This window comes from Herpailurus yagouaroundi, unplaced genomic scaffold, assembly GCF_014898765.1.
Source record: "Herpailurus yagouaroundi ecotype Mexico unplaced genomic scaffold, PumYag 186, whole genome shotgun sequence".
Taxonomy (NCBI): Eukaryota; Metazoa; Chordata; class Mammalia; order Carnivora; family Felidae; genus Herpailurus; species Herpailurus yagouaroundi.
Window position 1 is genome coordinate 39,384,950 of NW_024412417.1, and position 20,722 is coordinate 39,405,671.

At 49.1% G+C, this 20,722-nt stretch overlaps 1 protein-coding gene across 1 annotated transcript in view; it reads right to left on the bottom strand.

The window, feature by feature from the left end:
• HHLA1 (HHLA1 neighbor of OC90) overlaps positions 1–12,036 on the bottom strand; it is a 35,349-nt gene extending 23,313 nt beyond the window's left edge. The window contains exons 1-6 of the mRNA XM_040494860.1: positions 11,958–12,036; positions 10,813–10,872; positions 7,529–7,588; positions 6,594–6,674; positions 5,513–5,596; positions 5,327–5,410 (exon numbers count right to left, since the gene is read on the bottom strand). Coding sequence (XP_040350794.1) covers positions 5,327–5,410; positions 5,513–5,596; positions 6,594–6,674; positions 7,529–7,588; positions 10,813–10,872; positions 11,958–12,036 — 448 coding nt within the window. The remainder of the gene's footprint in view (positions 1–5,326; positions 5,411–5,512; positions 5,597–6,593; positions 6,675–7,528; positions 7,589–10,812; positions 10,873–11,957) is intronic.
• Between the last annotated feature and the right edge of the window lie 8,686 nt (positions 12,037–20,722).

Sequence of the window (20,722 nt, forward strand, 5' to 3'; positions counted from 1 at the left end):
GGAAGCGACCCCACAGGTAGGCAACAGGAATTTACATAATTTTGGATTTTCAAAAAGTGAGGTAAACGTTAATGGTGGGTTATAAAGAGACGGGAAGCCTCTACAAAATAGAACCAGGGACTTCTGTGCCCACTTGTGAAGAATGCTGAGGGAGGAGGTGGGGAGAATGTCACATTTCAGGCTCCAAATCTTTGTGAACTTTCTCTCTGAGCAAGATTTGAACAGGGCCATTGCTTGACGCAGTGGGTGCCATTGACCAATGAAAGCTCCCGATACATGTGCAGGCAAAGTGCTGCGACTTCCTCTACTGTTCGCTTGTGGTTTTCCAGGATCCAGTGCACGTGTGGCTTCCAAAACGGGCATGAATGTTAGGAGCCCCAAACAGTTAAGGGGGAAGCTTCTGGTGTCATCTGGATAATTTCCTGTCATGCTTTGGAAAACACTTCTTTTACTCAACGGGATTATGAGCTTCAGTGGGGGGGGCAAGGTGACTTGAAAATATAGAACACAGAGGACTGAAAATGCGGAACCCGGAGCGGCGGGAAAATGTCACGTGACAACCAATGGAATGTACGGCCCACGAGGCCAAGAGGAGGCGGACATTCCTCTAAGGGAACCAGAACCATCGTGTGATCTTACCACACCTGCACAGTCACACGCTCAGTCTCCCAGAGGGGACAGGCGGTCGTACACAGATGCAGATGTGGCCATGTGGCCACGCAGAAGAATGCCTCCTTCCTGTGTCTCTTCAGACCAGCCTGTCCTTGGTCACGTTATGGAAAGTGAGGAAGGGTGGCATTTCATGACTCCTTCCATCCATTTCCTTCCTACTTCTTAAATGTCTTTTTTTATTAATTCAATTATACCATGAATATTTATTGACTGTTTGCAGGGTGTCAGACACCTGCTCGGGACTGAAGCATTGTGTGAGGCCCCATCTCTGCCCGCCTGAAGCTGAGATTCGTGGGAGAGAGAGACTCAGAGGCAGAGCAGTAAACGGCAATCTGCTACTACCATTGCATAGAAGCTAAGACCGGGGGTCTAGAGGCAGGACATCAAGGATGGAATCCAGGCGCTGCCCAAGTTTCGGAGAGATCATGGAACTTTCCCAAGGCGCCCGAGGATGTGGTGGAGCTTGAATTTGAACTGAGGTCTACGTTGGGCCAAAGCGCCCACTCTTCCCACTTTTCCCACCGCTGCTCGAGCAACCCCTTACTCAACACACTGCGCGAACTCTCCTTTCAGAATGGCTGTTTGCAATCCCCTTATTAGGCTTGGAAGAAAACCAGCTATCATTACCTCACCAATATTCTTTGTTTTGATGAAAATCTGAATCATCTAACTTAGTAGCCATGCCTCGAGATGAGTGATTTCTGACCACTTTCACATATAAACAGAAAATAGGGGAAACAACCTTTTGCCTATCCCATTGGTCATGATTTAAGAATGTGACTTAGTACTTCATGTGGGCAAGGGTGGGGGGAAAAACACGCGCTTTCAAACGTGACTGGTAGGGGCCTAAACTCATGCAAGGTGTCTAGAGAACATTTTAGCAGTTTGAATCACTGCAAAATTGTTTCCCTGTCAAGGACGATATCCTCCAGCATAATTGGGCACGCACTCAACTGATCGTACACAGGTACAGCGTTGTTGATAATCGTACAAACACGGGGGGATAAACCAAGTTTCTATCAAGAAGAGACAAATTAAGTCCCTTATGGTACATTCTTGCAACCAATGCTATGAATTCATACGAAGGATGAGGCATATTTATATTCATTGGAATAGGACGGTTTTTAAGACATATGATTGGCTTAAAGGCGGATTATAATGCTACATAGAAAACATGGTAGATATGGAAGGTTTTCTCTCAATATCCATTCTCCCACCTTCCTGTAGCAAGAGAATATGAAATTTCAGTTGGGCACAACCGGGTTTAACGTAGCTTAAAAATGACATTTTTGAGCCTGTTTGCCCCGGGCGGGGGGGGGGGGGGGGGGCCGGCCATAGGGCTAAATTCTGGGCAACTGAATGTGGGAAGAAGCATGTGGAAGGTTTCCAGACTGTGAGTTTCTATAGTGGGCGGGCATGTCTTCAGTTCCTTTCTTCCTCTCCCTTGTTGCTGGGATGTGGATGCGGTGGCAAACCATCCTGGACTATGAGAACAAGGGCAATGCATCATGGGAGGCAAGGCAACAAGCTAGAAGGACCCTGGGCCCCCTACACCATCATACCATCAGAGCAGCCCTGGTATATTTACCCAGATGGCCACACACAAAAGCTATTACCTTCTACCCTCTGTAAGCCACCTTGTTTTGGGGTCATTTGTCATACTAGCCTGGCTTATATTCTAAATAATATACAGAATGCAAAGTTGGATGGGTAGATGGATGGGGTAGGTGGGATGGCAGGCAGGTAGGCTAGGTAACTAGCCGACAGATGGCTTAGGCAGGCAGGTTAGAGGTGGTTTAGACCACCTTGGGTAATGGGATTACCTATGGATGTTGGGACATCAGGTGTTTCTGATTTAAAAAAATAGAGTGTTTTCATTTATTTTTGAGAGAAAGAGAGAGAAAGAGCACAAGCAGGGGAGGGGCAGAGAGAGAGGGAGACACAGAATCCGAAGCAGGCTCCAGGCTCTGAGCTGTCAGCACAAAGCCCAGCGCAGGGCTTGAACCCGTGAACCGTGAGATCATGACCTGAGCCGAAATCAAGAGTGAGCTGCTTAACCAACTGAGCCACCCAGGCACCCCTCTGATTTTTTTGATTATACTGTCCCTGCCATCTGACATTTTGACTTCTTAATACATTATTTTCTTCAAAAAATTTTTTTCATTTAAGAGACCGAAAGCATGAGTGGGAGAGAGAGGCAGAGGGGAAGAGAGAGAGAGAGAGAGAGGGAGAGAGAGAGAGACAGAGGCTTAAGCAGACTCCATGCTCAGCATGGGACCTGACAGGGGGCTCGATCCCACGACCCTGGGATCATGACCTGAGCCAAAATCAAGAGTTGGACCCTCAACCGACGGAGCCACCCAGGTGCCCCAATAGATTGTTTTCCAAATCAAGAAAATTTAAGCTGTTTTCATTTAGAGAAATAAAACAAATATGCAGCAAATACATCTTTACAGGCGGGCCTTAAGTCAGAGTTGAGGATATTCAAGAGAAAACAATCCGGGTCTGAAGATTATCCACAAATCCATCTTCCCTACAGATCCTGAGCAGTGACAAGATGCCGGCCTGTGCCCAGCCTCTCGTGGCACCGGTCTGCGGGGAGTGGGCATCAGCACATCGTAATGTGTCGGTCGTAAACCTTGTAAAAATCTCTGTGGCTTACAGGAGGAGCCATATGCTATTTTATCAGTGGTGAGGTTCCAGGGATCAATTCTTTTCAAATCATCATTTCAGGTATAGGGAAATATGCTTTGGCTCGCCAGGTAGAAGTAGAAACTCTTTCCTGGCGGGGGCACTGGCTCCAGGCTCCGAGCTGTCAGAGCAGAGCCTGATGCGGGACTCGAGCTCACGGACCACAGATCGTGACCTGAGCTGAAGTCAGACGTTTAACTGACTGAGCCACCCAGGCACTTCCCTACAGTCTCTTTTTTTAATCAACAACCAAAGAGATCCTTTTAAAAATGTAAGTTAGATCATATCACTCTTCTGGGTGGACAATCACATTGGCTTCCTTTTTTTTTTAAGTTTATTTATTTGGGGGAGGAGGAAGGCAGAGAGAGAGAGAGGGAGAGAGAGAATCCCAAGCAGGCTCCATATTGTCAGCGAAGAGCCAGATGTGGGGCTCGACCTCACGAACTGTGGGATCATGACCTGAGCTGAATCAAGAGTCAGCCGCCTGCCCAACTGAGCCACCCAGGTGCCCCCACATTGGCTTCCTTCTTATTCAGGGTGAGAATCCAAATCCTCGCAGTGGACTATAAACTTCTACTCAATCCCTGATACCCTCCCTGCTTTGCCCCCACAACCTTGAGCTCATTTCCCATGACTGTCGGCGCTGGCTTGCCTGCTCCAGCCATGCTGGCCTCTCCAGTCCGCACCCCGCTGTCTGGGATTTTGCCTGGAACTCTCAGTCCCCGGATACCACAGGGTTGTCCCTCCACTTCCTGTCTCCTTAGCAAGGACTTTTCTGACCACGCTACACACCGCAGCTGAGCCCATTACCACTTCCCTCCTCACCCTGTCCCCTGCTTTATTGTTCTCACGGTCATGCCATCGGCCAACATACCAGGTGTTTTTGGTGTATCCATTGACTCTCTGTCCCTTCCTATAGAGCCCAAGTTCATGAGAGCAGGGGGTGTGCGCCTGCTTTGCTCAGTGGGGGCCCTCACACCCAGAAGAGGGTCTGGCTAACAACATGCGCCCAGTAAAGAATCACTAGATGGGCGAATGAGCATTGAGAGAGTAATTCTCAGTTTCACCTTGCAGGATTCTCTAAACAGAAGGAACACCGAATAGTTTTACATTTCAATTATAAAAGTAATACGTGAATATACTCGCATTGAAAAAAAAAAAAAAAAAAGACCAGATGAATCCAAGCCCCCTTAATCAACCCTCTTCTGCTGCAAAACACGCAACACAATCTTCTTTCATGGGGTAACCACTTGCCTGGCATCCAGGTATGTGTCTCTTCACCAATGACCGTGTATTCTATGCATTATTTTGTAACTCTCTTTTTCTAATTAAAAATGTCACGGAGGCGCGCCTGGGTGGCTCAGTCGGTTAACTGCCCAACTCTCGATTTGGGCTCAGGTCAAGACCTCACAGTTCGTGGGTTCGAGCCCTGCATCAGGCTCTGTGCTGACAGTGCAGAGCCTGCTTGGGATTCTCTCTGTCCCTCTCTCTCTGCCCCTCCCTTACACACTCTCTCTCTGTCTCTCAAAGAAAGAAAGAAAACTTAAAAAAAAAAAAAAGAAAAAAATATCATGGAAATGTTTCCATACATGGGCCAAATCTGGCCACACCCATTCATTTATGCAATGCCTATGGCTGTTTCCCAAAGTTGAATTATACACGCAACTAACCATTTTTCTAATGATACGTAGGTATGTTGTTCTCCACTTTTTCTCTTAAAACAACGCAGCATGAACATTTTGTTCTTGCCCGTTTGTTCAGTCATACCTATTTCTCTAAGATAAAAACCAAGGAAAGCACTTTCTGTGACAGTGAAGTGCGCACACGTTTAAGCATAATAGATATTACTGTCTTATTTCACTCCAGGGAGAAAGGAAGTTAATTCAAACTCATCTGAAAGGGCACAAGCGACATCAGGAAAGCCGCAAGCCTGGGGGGGGGGGTGGGGAGCGGTTCCACCCACCTGATAAGTCATTGGTCCGGTTGTTCAGACAGTAACAGTACCGGGTGGGGAACCTGGCGGGGTCCACAGCCTTCAGGTTAGAAACTGTGAAGAGACACGATCCACACGGCAATCCTGAAACAGAACCTGGCCCTGCCGGCCGGTCGCTCACCATCACCTCCGCCCAGCAGAGCCGGGGGCACTTACTGTTGTAAATGGCCACGGAAAACTTGTGGAAGGCCACGGAACTGTAGGAGGTGATGCTTAGCAGGGAGAAGAACTTCTTCGTATCTGCCAGAGATAGTGAGATAAAGAAGTCAAATGCCTACTGACAATAAGAATACTACCAATTAGTAAATAGATAAGAGAAATTAAAAAGATGATGAGGGGCGCCTGGGTGGCTCAGTCGGTGAAGCGTCTGACTTCGGCTCAGGCCATGATCTCTCGGTCTGTGAGTTCAAGCCCCGCATTGGGCTCTGGGCTGACAGCTCAGAGCCTGGAGCCTGCTTCGGATTCTGCGTCTCCCTCTCTGCCCCCCCCCCCCGCCCCCCTGCTCACACTCTCTCTTTCTCTCTCTCTCAAAAATAAAATACACATTAAAAATTTTTTAAAAAAAGGATGGTGAGCAAATAAAAATAAATGACAAAAATATACAATAAAGGAACAAAAATGGAAGTTAATGCGCAAAATTGAATATAAGCAAAACCCAAATTGCAGAAGGACCTGTCCCCTGGCTGTGTTTCCGATCTGTCCCTAAGCCCTGGTGGCTCTCTCGCAGGGCTGGTGTGATTAGAAATGTCTGTCCGGGTGCCATGTCTGGGGTGCAGCTCGCTCTCAAGATGTTGGCCAGCCTCCTATTTGATGTGGATGTTTTCAATCTCATCAGGGGTCCGGGAGGACACCACGCCTTCCATCTGAGCAGGGAGGAGCTGGCATGCAGAGATGTGACTTGTCTTGTCCAGACTGCAGACCCTCCAGAAGGGAAGTGGGCGCAAGACCAACGTGTGCCTGGACTGGGTTTTTTAAAAAGGTTACCCTTAAAAAAATTTTTTTTGAATGTTTGTTTATTTTGAGAGAGAGAGAGAGAGAGAGAGAGAGAGAAAGAGAGAGAGTGCAAGTGGGGGAGGGACAGAGAGAGAGGGAGAGAGAATCCCAAGCAGGATCCACCTGCCAGCCTGGAGCCTGATGCGGGACTCGAAATCACCCACCGTGAGGTCATGACCTGCGCCGAAATCAAGAGTCAGATGCTCAACCCACAGAGCCACCCGGGGGCCCCGACGAAGGTTACCTTTTAAAGCTCTGCTCAGCATCCCGTTCACCAGCTCTGTCAGGTTCAGCGCGGACAGATCGACTGACCTTGCGGGCAGTTCTAGAAGAGATTTGCAGATACTGTCACCAGCAGGCTTTTTTCGACAACAGAAGTTCCCCGATGCCGACATTCAGGCACCTGTGCCTCGTCTTTGGACGTTTCTGGAGCTCATCCCCACTGCCGGGCACACGGAGTCCGGAGATAAAAGGCGGTTCTCGTCCTCAGGAGGTGACAGCCAGCGGCATACATCATGACAAGTTAGAGAAGACAAGTCCCCGTGAAGGACGGGAGCGCTCCCTTTGTGAATAATTTATCTCTGCATTTGGGGACAGTAGAGATCGGTGGCGGATGCCCACGCGTGATGGGAAGCCCACGGAAACGGCAAGGTTTCTCAACCCCACTGCGTTTGGAACTGACTACGTGGTCGAACAGACGATGCCCTGGCTGGGCACCTGGCATCACTCGGAGAAAAACGTTTGGTTTTATTTATTTTTTTTTTTGATTCTGCTATTCTGATGCTCGGACTCCCTCTTCAGAGATCTGGATCTAACAGGTCTGGGACGCGGCCCAGACATCCGCACCAAAATCAATCAACCAGTGGGTCACTCCCCCAGATATTGGGAGTGTGCAGCTGAGTGGAGAGACCTTGCCAGGTTAAGACCCGCCCCTCGCAGGCTCTTTCCTGAAGATTCGGGATAGCAGTAGACGAGGCGGAAAGAGTGGTTAATGCGCCTCTTTATATTTTCACTAACAAGGTGGTTCTCAGTGCTTAATGCTTGGATAATTGTGTGGATCTCGCAATCTGAAGACTGAGGCTGTGGGGATTATGAGTGGGGGTCTGGAGACGTGGGGGCGGGGAGGGGGCTCCCTTAGCCGGCCCGCCCACGGAGCCCCGAAGGGAGGAAGGGACTCACCCGTGGTGTCGAGAAAAGCCACCCCCTTTTCCTTCCTCTCTTCTCCTCCAAGGCCAGACACTGGGGAGAGAAAGACTTCAGGGGAGACACATCGCTGGAAGAGACTTAGGGGCCTCGGCGCAGGGGCCTTGGGCTTAGAGAAGGGTGGAATCACCTGCCGTGTGAGAAGGCAGACTCCTCCCCCCCAATACTCGAGTCTCCTTAGGCCGACCTTGGCCTAGAAATTCACATTTTAATAAACAGGCAGGTGATCCCCAGGCAGGGGGCCTAATCTACCCCACCCCTTTATGGATCAGGAAGCTGAGGCTCAGAGTGGAGAAGAAGCTTGCCTAAACAAGAGAGCCCAGAACCTGTTTCCTAAGAGCTGCAGACAAGTGGCCTTGTCATGAGAGCAGGCCACTGGCCTGCTCGGTGAAGTTCGTGCTAGCGAAGAAAACGTCACAGGAAATCTTGAAATGCCTAAGCGTACCTTCATTCTTTATTCATTCAACAAACACTCACTGAGGGCCATGCAATCATGCTGGGAGTTGAGAGAGAGAGAGAGAGAGAGAGAGAGAGAGACAGGTCTCCGCCTCTGTGGGGTTTGCTGTCTGTGCCCCGGGCAGGAGGAGGGTAATCACACGTGAGGGGCAGCAGACGGGGCCCAGCAGGATGCCACGAGCTCCTCCCTCAGGATGCCTGGCCTGGTCTAGGGGGCACTCTCGAGAGGGACTCTCTGTGGAAGTGGCTGGAAAGCCATGACCTGAAGGATCGGTGGTTTGGGGTTAGGTGGCATTATGAACATATCGCATTTGTTTCTAATATTGTCGGAATGATTATGTTTCGTGTTACATTCCGGGGGGGGGGGGGGCTTTATGCCCATTTTATAGATGGAAAAACCAAGGCACAGACAGGCTGAAAACCAAGTTCCAGAGCTACAAAGCAAGTCAGGATTCAAGGCTGGCTTAGTTACCCGTCGTGCCAAGGATGGCTGCCTCTTTTTCCTTTTGAATGTCTTTGTCTCCAGACACTGAAATAAAAGTTCTCATGAACGAAACAGGATTGTGGAAAAGCAGCCGTGCACAATTCGTAACATCCTTTGCAAGTATCTTGTCCGACATTCCCTTTGAAGGATGGGGAAATTGAGGCCCAGGAAAGCGACATGATGTATGTAGTTATACCCCGTACCTGACCAGTGGCCCTGTTTCCTCTTTCCCTTTGCCTCTGGCAACCCCCTTTCTACTCTCTGCGTGTAGGAGTGACGATTTTAGATACCTCCTAGAAGAAGAGGCATCATGTAGTATTCGTCCTTCTGTGACTGGCTTCACGTAGCATAACGCCCTCCAGGACCATCCATCATGTATATGGCAAGATTATCTTCCTTTTTAAGGCTGCATGATGTTTCACTGAATGGACATACCGCTTTTTCTTTATCCGTTCATCTGTGGACGAATGTTTTGGGGTGTTCCCTGGCTTTTCAACCAAGCTTTTAACCAAGCTTCCTGGTTAACTACTGGAGCGTTGAGGTCAGAGGCAGGTGGGGTCCACGGGTCCCCTTCCGTACACACGGTTACTGGGGGGAGTGGGTGACGCGACGACAGTAGGAACTCTGAGACAGACATTTGTGATCAAGCAGGTGAAGAGCTGGCACACGGCCTGCTCTCCCGTCTGGCGCTCTGAAGGGCACTCCACCTGAAGAGTCTACAGGAAGCCGCCCCAGTGACAATTGTGGCAGCCGCCGACCTCGCCTGTGACCTGGCCGGGAAGGACAAAGAGACCTCCGTGCCGGTGAGGGATTGGAGCTCCAGGCCACAGGGGTGCTACAGGCTGTGAGGCTGGCCGGCCCTGTGCAAACTTTCCTAACCGAGAACCCTCCCCGAACACCACTCCTTCCATCAAGGAGACATTATGTCCATCATTCCTTTGTGTAATTGCACACTTGTGGGTGGATTCTGATAACAGTATTTGACGCGTGAACGAAACACCCCTGAGGCACAAATTTCTGAATAGGATGCCGTACAGAAGCATTTCTCAAATAAATGGCCAGACAGACAATAGAAAGGGACTGTTCCCTTTTTGGATGAAAAGACCACCTTAGCGGTATCTGTAAGAGAGAAAGTGTTGGTAGTTTTCATATTTTTTGCGTGCTTACTAGTTTAACCACGGTTCATCCTTTATGATTACCTGTGGAGCACAAATTGTCCCCATTTGAAGAGGAGAAAACTGACGGCTCAAATAAGGAAAATGTTTATCGACAATTACCCTGCGTATGCACCAGAGATCGGTACCACTCGTGTCCTCTGGGGAAGGGAAGCGCTTGGCTGGGGACCATTTTCACTTCGTACACTTTTGTTCCTTTTGCGTTTTTGCATCTGGAACCACCACACGAATGCACTAATTAAAACTAAGTAAAATTACGGGGTGTCTGGGTGGCTCAGTTGGTTAAGTAAGAGTCTGGCTCTTGGTTTTGGCTCTGGTCATGATCCCACAGTTCGTGCCTTAGTTTGAGCCACGCATCGGGCTCTGCGTTGACAAGGAGGAACCTCCTTGGGATTCTTTCTCTCCCTCTCTCTCTGCCCTTCCCCTGCTTCAGCTCTCTCTCTCTCGTTCTCTCAAAATAAACGAATAAATAGGGGTGTCTGGTTGGCTCAGTCGGTTAAGCATCCGACTTGGCTCAGCTCATGATCTCGCGGTCTGTGAGTTCGAGCCCCGTGTCAGGTTCTGTGCTGACAGCTTGGAGCCTGGAGCCTGTTTCAGATTCTGTGTCTCCCTCTCTCTGCCCCTCCCTCACTCATGCTCTGTCTCTCTCTCTCTCACTAAAAAAAGTAAATAAATCAAAATTTTAAAAATAAAGAGTAATTCCCCCACTGTGCGCCCCCACCCCCATTATCCTGCTTGTTTGCCAACAGATTGGAAAAGGCAGCCAGGCCCCTGCCTCCTGTGTGCTCCTTATGTTGCAATGCATCCACGGTCGTGCTGCAGAGCAGAGTTTGCACCACCAAAAAGAAAAAGAAGAGGCAAGGAAAGAGGAATTTATTGCAAAAATGGGGATAGCCCATGACAATGCCTCCCATTGCGAAATCGTCCATTGCTGATCGAGCGAGGTGATCTTTGTGGATTTAATAAGATCACGGGAATCCAGGGGTCCCACGAGTCATAGAGCAAGCACAACTGTCAGGAACTCTTACTATGACAGTTAACGCTTAAGCTGCAGACGCAAGCCCCGTCTTACAGACAGGAACAGTGAGGCTCGGAGAAGCCAAGGAGTTTGAGAATGAGCGGGGCAGGCACACCCGCCCGTTTACCTGTTGGAGGAAGGAGGGTCATCACCTTTTCCTTCTTGGCTTCTCCTTTCACAGCAGACACTAAAATAAAAGAGCGCTCATCAGAGAAACCATAACCCAGGCTTGACACGGGAAAGAATTTGATCCAACACGCTCATCTTAAAGACGAGAAGACTATGATCGGAAACGGCGAAGTGCCTTGCTTAACATGCCACGCGTAGTTGGCTCTTTCAGTTCAGTCACTGCGTATTTATTGATCGACTGTGACCATGTTATGTAGCAGCTGGACTTTAATAAGCTTTGCGTGTGTTGGGTGCCGGGGATACCATGATGAACAAGCGAGTGCAGACTGCATCCTTGTGGTGCTTATAGTCTAGTCGGGAAGGCCGACGTAAAGGAAAAGAAGACTCAAAGATATTACGACGAATGACGCGGAATGCTTTGAAGAGCGCCTTGAGGGTGTGTAACAGGGAGCCCGATTCATCTCGGTGGTCTGAAAGCTCTCCCTGGCAGGTGATGTGCGGCTGAAGGGTGAATAGTATTTGAGTAGAATGTAACTGGCTGGGGGGGGGGGGGGTCGGCAGAGTGTAGATGACAGTGTGTGTGCCAGGGGACGCGGTGGGCACGAGCACGACTTTAAAGAACTGAGCGAAAGCCAGTGCTGAGGCGGGGCATCGTAGGAACCGGGGATGGCAAGGTGGGCAGGGTCGTGTAGACTATGCGGAGGACTTGGGGTACGCTCCAGAGAGAAGTAGGAAGTCACTGAATAACTTGGGGCAGGTGAAATGGGGAGGAGCCTGGGAGGTGACTTGCCGAGAGTTGTGAAAAGATCGCCCAGGCTGGTGAGTGGAGAATAGGTCATGGCGAGACAGGAGGAGAAGCAGGGGCTGATTTAGAAAGCTCCCTTCATGGTCCAGGAAAGAGAGGACAGTGGTTTGGACAAGAGGCGTAACAGTGGCGGGGGAGATAATGCTGTTGCGCAACAGAGACTCTGGTGCAGGAAGTCAGAGGGCAAAACCAGACATGGGGAATTCATCATCGCCGTTTCGATGGGACTCATTTAGGATTCTGGCCGGACATGTTAGCTGCTGTCATTCTCCAAAGCCCAGTGAAAACCCAGGCTCGGCATATAGAACAGGCACTTCTTGAACTCAGACCGGACCCACCTGTGTTCCAAAGGGACAGAATGCACGTGAGGCCCACGCACAGCCTCACCGGAGGACCGGGTCCCGGGAAGCCCGGCATGTCTGGAAGCAGGCGAGGAGGCCCCTGGAGGAAACAGGTTGGGTTACTAAGCACACTGATGCAGAATATCCTTGAGAAAACCGCCTGGGCAGTCATCAGAAACAACCCGCAGAAGGCTCTGAATCGCCCGGATTAGGTTAGGTTATGCTGCGGTAACAGATGAACTCCATAACCTCATCGGGTTGAATGGGGCAACAGAAATCGATTTCTTGTCTATGTCAATACTCGCTGCACGTTGGTGACGAGCTCTGCTCCACAGTCCCTCGGGGAGCTTCACTGCCCTGTAGCTCTCCGTCCGGTCCCTGCGGGCTCCTTCGTCGTTGGTTCACTGTGGCAGCGGAAGGGATAGAGTCGGAGGACTATGCGGCCACTGACGTGCTCTGGCAGGAAATGCCACGCTCGCTCCTGCCTAGAACCCGTGCCAGGATTATTCCCGTGGCCCCGCATGACTGCAGAAACCCGGGAATCTGGGAGGGGGAGGCGTGCATAGTCACAAACCAGCAATGCCTCTCCCATAGGCTCTCTGGCTGTTTGGCTGGGAGACTCGCTCCCAATACAGCATCACCGCTGCTGCTAAATAGGAAAATCATACCCGAGTGTACGTGAGGGTTCGTCCTGTGTCCTTGTCTACGGCACTGGGTGCCAGCCCTTCTTCTGGGCATTTTCTTTATTTTTTTTTATTTTTAATTTTTTAAATGTTTTTCTTTATTTTTGAGAGAGAGAGAGAGAGAGAGTGAGAGAGAATGAGCAGGGGAGGGGCAGAGAAAGAGGGAGACACAGAATCCGAAGCAAGCTCCAGGCTGAGTTGTCAGCAAAGAGCCCGACGTGGAGCTCCAACTCCTGAACCTCGAGATCATGACCTGAGCCGAAGTTGGACGCTTAACCGACTGAGCCACCCGGGCGCCCCAAGAATGGTGTTTCTTCTGAATGCCTCCCTGGACAGAGACGAGCCTTACCAGGGAGCAAGAAGCCGGGGCTTTCTTGAAGCCCTCTTACTCTCGTAAACGTGTTTCCTCTCCGAATCTATTTTCCACATCTGCAAAATGGGGACCAGAAACCTAGCTCACTGGGTCTTTGTGAGGATTTAAGATAATGAGTCCAAGGCATTTTACCCAGAGCCTGGCACACGGTAGGTGCTCAACACATATACGGTCATCGTGTGCTGGTTGGTGACACAGGGACAGACCACACATGCACCTTCCCTCAAGCTGATCAGTACCTTAGAGGAGATGGGGACTGGAGCACCTCATTCACACTCGAGGCCAACTGAGTTACATTCTCCATAGAGTGATTTACAATGGAGATGAGAGAGAGGGGCGGCGGGTGGGGGGGGGGGGGGGGGAGAGGGAGAGACAGAGAGAGAGAAAACGAGAGAGAGAGAGAGAGAGAGGCAGGCTGGAGAATGCAGGACTTAGCACACTGTCCACACTGTCCAGCAAAGGGGTACAGGTGAGCCAACTACGTGAGGATTCTTTCCTCCAGCCCCTCAACTGCTGTGCAAACATTACTTCGCCTTTCTGCGCCTCATGTGCGAAGTGGCCAGAGTCACAGCCCATCTGGAAGATAATTCGTGCAGATGAAATGAGATGAAGGATCACAGCATCGAGCATGGTACGGTAGGTATCTGAAGGGGGTCGATACTTGGGCATCCTAATTCCTGTCTCGTTCTCTTACCTCTGGTCTCTTGTCTTCCCCCCTTCCTCCTCCACCCCCCTCCTGAAGCCCCACACCATGCCTGAGGCGGGAACAGACACAAATTTGTAGTAGAAAAATAATTATCCACATCTACGTAATGGATACACCTCCCTTTTTCGACTCCTGCTTCCTCGTGTTAATCGCCGCCTCCATTTATGAAGAGTAGACACGCTAACCCTTATTACGGTGAGAAGGCATCTTTCTATTGATTTTGTTCTTGGAGAAAAATGTGTTTTTCTTTCTGTCTAGTTGTTTTTTTGTTTTTTTTTTTAATTCTTTGCTCTTGGCCAAATCGACTATGTGTTTGGGGTGAGGTTGCCGCATCGAGCAAATGAAAACACAGGACACCCAGTTAAATACGAATTTGAGATAAACAATGCAGAATTTGTTAAGTGTATCTCCGGCAGTCTTTGGAGCTACGGTAGTTTGGAGAGTCGGGGAGTTTTATCAAAGAGAACTTGCTTTTACCACGGGCTTGATGTGGTACTGACCCGGGAGAATTGCTCCGTGAATTCTCTGCTGAATTAGACAGAATCCGCGGATTGAACGTGTGAGCTGAGAATTGTGAGGATCCCACCCCTGGTCCTCAGCTGGCTCGCTCTCCTTTTCAAGCATTTCCACATTGTGTTTTTCATTTTTTTAATTTACTTTCATTTTTTGAGGGGGGGGGAGGAAGGGAGGGAGGGAAGGAGGGAGACAGTGGGGGGGGCAGAGGGAGAGGGAGAGAGAGAATCCCAAGCAGGCTCCAGACTCCGCATGGGATGCGGGGCTCGATCCTACAACCCGTGAGATCATGACCTGAGCCGAAATCAAGAGACGGGCACTCAATTAACAGCCACCCGGGGGCTGCTAATTTCCACAAGAATTTCCACACCGTTCAGTGCCCCGACCCCAGAAAGGACAAATGAGAAGATGGAGAGTGATGCAGACTGTGTGCGGTGATTCATGGGGCCGGGGACGTGCCCTCCACTCCGCAGCTTATACAAACAGAACTGGCTGCGTTTTGCCTTTCTGCCAAACTAGGGAGGTCAAGCTTCCCTTGACTCCTCTTTGGGAGCGTGGGCCATGGTGGGACACCCTGGGGAGGAGCTGGGTGTAGGTCAGAGAGACTTGATTTTAATCTTAAGTTGGCTATTGAGTAGTGCTGTCTGGGTCAATCCCTTAACCTTCATTCACTCGAAAATATTTGCAGAGTGCATGGCATTGGTGTCACCAGCACGGACCCTGGAGCCTGCCAGCCTGAGTCAGCTTCCAGGCTCTGCCATTTGCTAGCTGGGCAAGTCACTGAACCTCTCCATGCCTCAGTTTCCTCACCCAACGCTGTCAGGAGGACTAACACATGCTATTTGTAAAATACAGTGAACAGTGTTGGGCACAGAGCAAGTACCACGAATGTGTTTAACACACAGAAGCAATAAAGATATTTGCACTCCAGTGGCAAACAAGAGAGACAGTATTCCCCATTCGGTTAGAGATACGATCCTCAAGATTACATCTTACGAAGACTGGATCCGATGTCCAAAAGTTTACCCTGAAACTAAGTTATCGTTTCCGTGCTTTCCTCATGGCCCTAATGGGACGGTTGTTCACGAATCATCGTCTCTTCGGTGACGTGGGCAGAAAACTCATCCGGTAACGACATGACAACGGTAATAAGGTACTGACAAGCATCAGAATACGCTGCCCCCAAATATGCCACGAAGGCCACAGCTACAAGCCTCCCCAGAGCCTCCCTTACCTGGCTAAGTGCAGAAACTTCTGAAAACGAGGACTGTTATGAATCTCCCCTGCCTGGGGTTTTAGGGCCGTGAAGACAACGGAAAGTCGAAAGTCACAGCAAGATGGGTCTGCATCAACAAGCTCCAGTAGAATAATCCTTATCTCCATCTGCTTCCCCATATTTTTGCCTTCCCACCATTCAGCGCCCTGGGAGCTCAAAGCTCTCTTCCTTTCCTGGTCACCTCCCCACAAACTTATCATCCTTTGGTTGAAATGATATGTAAGCCCCAGGGCCCAACCACCTCTGTGGTTTTCGTTTCATTTCTGTGAGGCCCGCCATATGCATATGACACAAACCTTCTCCCGTGGTCTGTTCAATTTGCATGGCCCCAGTCACTGAACCTAAGAGGGTAGAGCAAAGATTTTTTTTTTTTTCCCTCTCCGACAGTATAATCTATGGAACCTCCATTTTGGGGCATTGTTTCTGTTATTCTACCTCCTCAAGCATCCCGTGGGAGAGACACCGATATTCCCATCGTACCAGGGATCAGAGGCAGAAGCCCCTGCTCGTGGTCCCACAGCTCCTAAGCGAGAGAACCACAGTCTCTCAGATACCAAAGTCTGTTTCTTTGGGGCACCTGGGTGGCTCCGTGGGTTAAGTGTCGGACTCTTGATTTTGGCTCAGGTCACGATCTCAGGGTTCGTGAGTTCCAGCCCCACATCAGGCTTTGGGCTGACAGCGTGGCACCTGCTTGGGATTCTCTCTCTCTCCCTCTCTCTCTCTCTGCCCCTTCCCCATTCATGCATGTGCATGCTCTCTGTCTCAAAATACATACATAAACTTAAAAAAAAGTCTGTTTCTTTTTTCACCACGTTCCACTGCACCCTCCTCCCTTCTAAATACCATCTCGGTGTGCCACAAAAGGCCGGATGTTATTAAAAAAACCAGAACCAATCATTTCAAAGTGCTCTGGTGGGCGGAAGTGGTTAGAAATCCAGTCATGCTCCTGAGAGAAGGACTGTGAAGTGTCGTCGTGCCCAGTGAGCCAAGAATCTGCCCGAGAGTCTCGTCAAGTGAATTCGCGATACGTCTGCGTTTTGTGGGCAATAGCCCTGGAGCTGGAAGATGTAAACGGAGGGATCAAAGCTGCTGGGGCCTTAATTAAGCATCACGTTGCTTCCAATTAACAAGGATCACAGATCCACCACGGTTAGTTTGGCCGGCCGGGTAAACCTACCTTTGTTGCTCTACTTTGTGGCCAAAAGACGCCCAGTCTGATACAGAATAATCGCAAGGCCCAGGGAAGAGGTGAAGACTCGCACAGAAGTCCTATCCCGTTCGGGCCAGCCACAGTGAGAGCTAACGGGTCTCAACACATTATGGTCCGTTCGCTCAGCAACCTTCCACGCAAGCATCAGTTCCCTCTTCCTGAGGAGGACCCAGAGGCTTAGGTGTCGGATAACTTGCCCAGGGTCCTTCCACTGCTGAGTGACAGCTGGCTTTGCGCTCAGGCAGTCACCTCCAAGGACCGGGAGGAGGACAGTGAAGGGCGAGGTCCTGCCTCTTCAAGAACAGTTAATGCAGGGCGGCGCCCAGATGTCTCACTCGGCTGAGCGTCTGACTCTTGGTTTCAGCTCAGGTCATGATCTCATAGTTCATGGGATCGAGCCCCAGGTCGGGCTCTGCGCTGACAGCATGGAGCCTGCTTGGGATTCTCTCTCTCTGCCCCTTCTCTCTCTCTCTCGCTCTCTCAAAATAAATAAACATTGAAAAAGTTTAAAAAAATTAAAAAAGGACAGTTAATGCAGAAAAAGGAGGGAAGAATCTCCTATTTGTTGACTATCTGATACGCTAGGACTTTTACACACGGTGGCTCACTAGTTCTTGAAGCAGCCTTCACTGTTCTTCTTATAGTTTGAGGAGAGCGAGGCTCGGACAAGCACCTGGCCCAGCAGAAGGCGGCCGAAGGGCCAGGACAGGAACCCCGGGTCTGCGTCTCCACCAAAGCCTGTGATTGTTTGGGCCACTGGCTAAGAAAGTATAATTTGTAGCCGTTGCTTTGCTTTGCTCCCAGCGCTTTTTTAGGGCATTCATTCAACCCCATTCCAATTTTTTGGATTAAAGATTACGTTTCCTTTATCACAGATGTGAGGACAAGCCATCCTTACAGCTGATGACTGCACTAAGATTCTAATCAATAGCTTAAGGGAAAGAAACCAGAAAGAGACTGTGATCAAGGGGCGGAGTCTTAGCATAAGTGCAATGTAGAGATTGGGTGATAGAAACTTCTCTCCTATCATTCAGCAACCAGGAGCCCAGAGCTTGGGAATTATAGCAGATGCATTCCTTATCTGGCTTCATGCTCCGGGAAAGAGAGGAAGCCGGAAGGTTTAAAAATATCTACAATATATGACTTACCTGTCTCCTGAGTGGGATAAATGACTTCAAAGATTTTAAGCAGCCAGAAAGATTAACGGCTAAGCCAGAGCTGTGGGGTTTATATGAGTTCTTAGTGAAAGATACGCAGGATGGGGGGGTGGGGAAAGGCTTGATAACTTTGCTTTAAATCCTTCAGGAAAAAAAAAGAAAAGAAATAATAATCCTGCCAAAAACTCAGGGCGGTGAAACAGGATCAACCCCGTTAGAAAAAAAATGCCTCTGCTCAGGGCTGAATAGACTCCGTGAGCAGAATGACAATGACAATGCACCGATTGAGCGGGGGACAGGAAACCTCTTCTGACAGTAATTACGCGTACTGAGGGAGCAGAACAGGATCACTAGGTGATGATTTTCCCTCCTGGTTGTAAAGGTCTGTTTGCCAAGCGTCCCCTGGCATGCCGGCCAGCGGAAGTCTCTGAAGAAATGGCTGGGACCATTTGTCGATTGCAGCTGGTGCCCAGAGCAGGGCAGACAAGCCTGGCCCACTCACTTCATGTGTTTTTTAATCAGGCCTAAGATGGTTTTACAGTTTTATTTTATTTAAAAATTTTTACCTGTTTACTCACTTTTGAGAAAGAGAGAGGGGCGGGGTGGGGAGGGGCAGAGACAGGGCGGGACAGAGGATCTGAGGCAGCGCTCTGCGCTGACAGTAGAGAGAGTTCCCGATGCAGGGCTTGAACTCCCAAACTGCAAGATCGTGACCCGAGCCAAAGCCAGAAGCTTAACCGACTGAGCCCAACAGGCACCCTGATTTTACAGTTTTAAATGGTTGAAAAAGAAAAATAAAAGGAAGAGGAGTATTTGACATGTAAAAAGGATACGAAGTTCACATTTCAGTATGCACAAATAAAGTTTTATTGACACAAGGTGACGTTTATTCGTTTATATACTCTCCGGGGCTGTGTTTGTGCTAAAAGGAGAGAGTTGAGGAGTTGTGGCGGAGAAACACGGGCCACAAAGCCCGAAATACTGACTATCTTGCCCTTTATAGAAACCTTGCCAGCTCTATTTTTATCACCCAAGTTCAGGGTTGATTTTTCTTATCTGAGCCGTTGGAGTTCCCGTGAACTTGTCACCCTGCTATCACCCGTGCTTCCCTGAATGGATTTCCCTTATATCATCCAGAGAGATCTTGTTTTAAATAACTTTGCTGAGGTAACATTTACATACTGTGAGACGTAAGAGAGATGACTCATTTTCAGAAATACCAAATAAAAGCTATGCTGTCTAATTAACAGTAGGTTTGCAACCTATTGGAAATATGTACCAGCCCCAGTCTCTGCAATGGAGTCCCAAACCCTCAGACACTTCCCTTCCTGGTTTTCTTCCCCGGTCTATTTCTCAGGCTTATTTTTGTGGGCTTCACAATGAGCATGGGCCAAAGAACAAAGGGAGGAGGGCCTGAAAGTCTCTGTGTCACCTCAGGCAATGTACATTTGTTCCAATCAGACTACTTTTGCCTTACATGATGTAGGGGTAAGGCTGTAACCTCTATAGTACCCAGCCAATGAGGACCCAGGGGCGGGACTTACCTCTATAGTACTCAGCCAATGAGGAACCGGGGACAGGATTTCATGCTAGGAGATAAATTGTCTGCTGTAACTGCCGCGGGTGAGCCTGTCCATCAGACACTCGATCTTGCAAGAACATTGATTAAAGCCTTGCTTCGTTGTCCTCCAAGTCTCTGCATCCTTCCTTTGATTGGTCTGGTGGGCTTATTTCTCACAAATACTACTAAAATCCACCCATTTTCAGTGTACAATTCAGTGGCTTCTAGTCCATTTTTGTCCCTCCAGGAAGAGTCTTTGTGCCCATTTACAGCTAATCCTCCCACCCCCACCCCAGCTGCAGGCAACCATCTACTTTTCATTCCTGTAGATTTGCCTTTTATGGACATTTCATATCAATAGGATAATAAATATGTGAGTAGAGATAAATCATTAAATATGCGATTAGAGATACCTAGGATAAAATTACCTCCTTCCTCTGGCCCACAAGGGCTCACACAGATGCCCTCTTCCTAAGTCTTTAGCTACAATCACACAGCACTTTTTCCCTTGTTCATAGCCTCTGAGTGACAGCCCCAAGAACTTTGCACTGGCTGTTGCTTCTGATTGGAATGCTCTTCCCTGGCCCTCTCTGAGGACTGGCTCTTTCCTCTCCTTCAATTATCAGTGTAAATATTGCCTACAATCAGGTGCCTCACCAAAGGATGCTATTGTAATTACTCTGCTTATCATTATAAATCCTAATTATTCTGTTTATTTATCGGCTTGATTCTCTATGGTCTGTTTCCCTGCCAGAGATGTCAAGTTCAGGAGATCAGGGCCCTTCTCTGCCATATTCACTACCACGTTCCAGGGGCTAGTGCAATGCTTGACATAAATATTTCTTGAATGAATGAATAAATCAATTGTTCAGCTAGACCTTTGATAAAATCTCCGAACTGGTCTTTCTCCTTCTTCATCCATCGTCTACATTTCTGTCTAGTAGAAAGGTAATGCAAACTACACATGCAATTTAAAGTCTTCTAGTGGCCGCATTTAAAAAGCAAAAAAGAGGGGCGCCTGGGTGGCGCAGTCGGTTAAGCGTCCGGCTTCAGCCAGGTCACGATCTCGCGGTCCGTGAGTTCGAGCCCCGCATCAGGCTCTGGGCTGATGGCTCAGAGCCTGGAGCCTGTTTCCGATTCTGTGTCTCCCTCTCTCTCTGCCCCTCCCCCGTTCATGCTCTGTCTCTCTCTGTCCCAAAAATAAATAAAAACGTTGAAAAAAAATTAAAAAAAAATAAAAAATAAAAAGCAAAAAAGAATCAGGTGAGATTAATTTTAAGAAT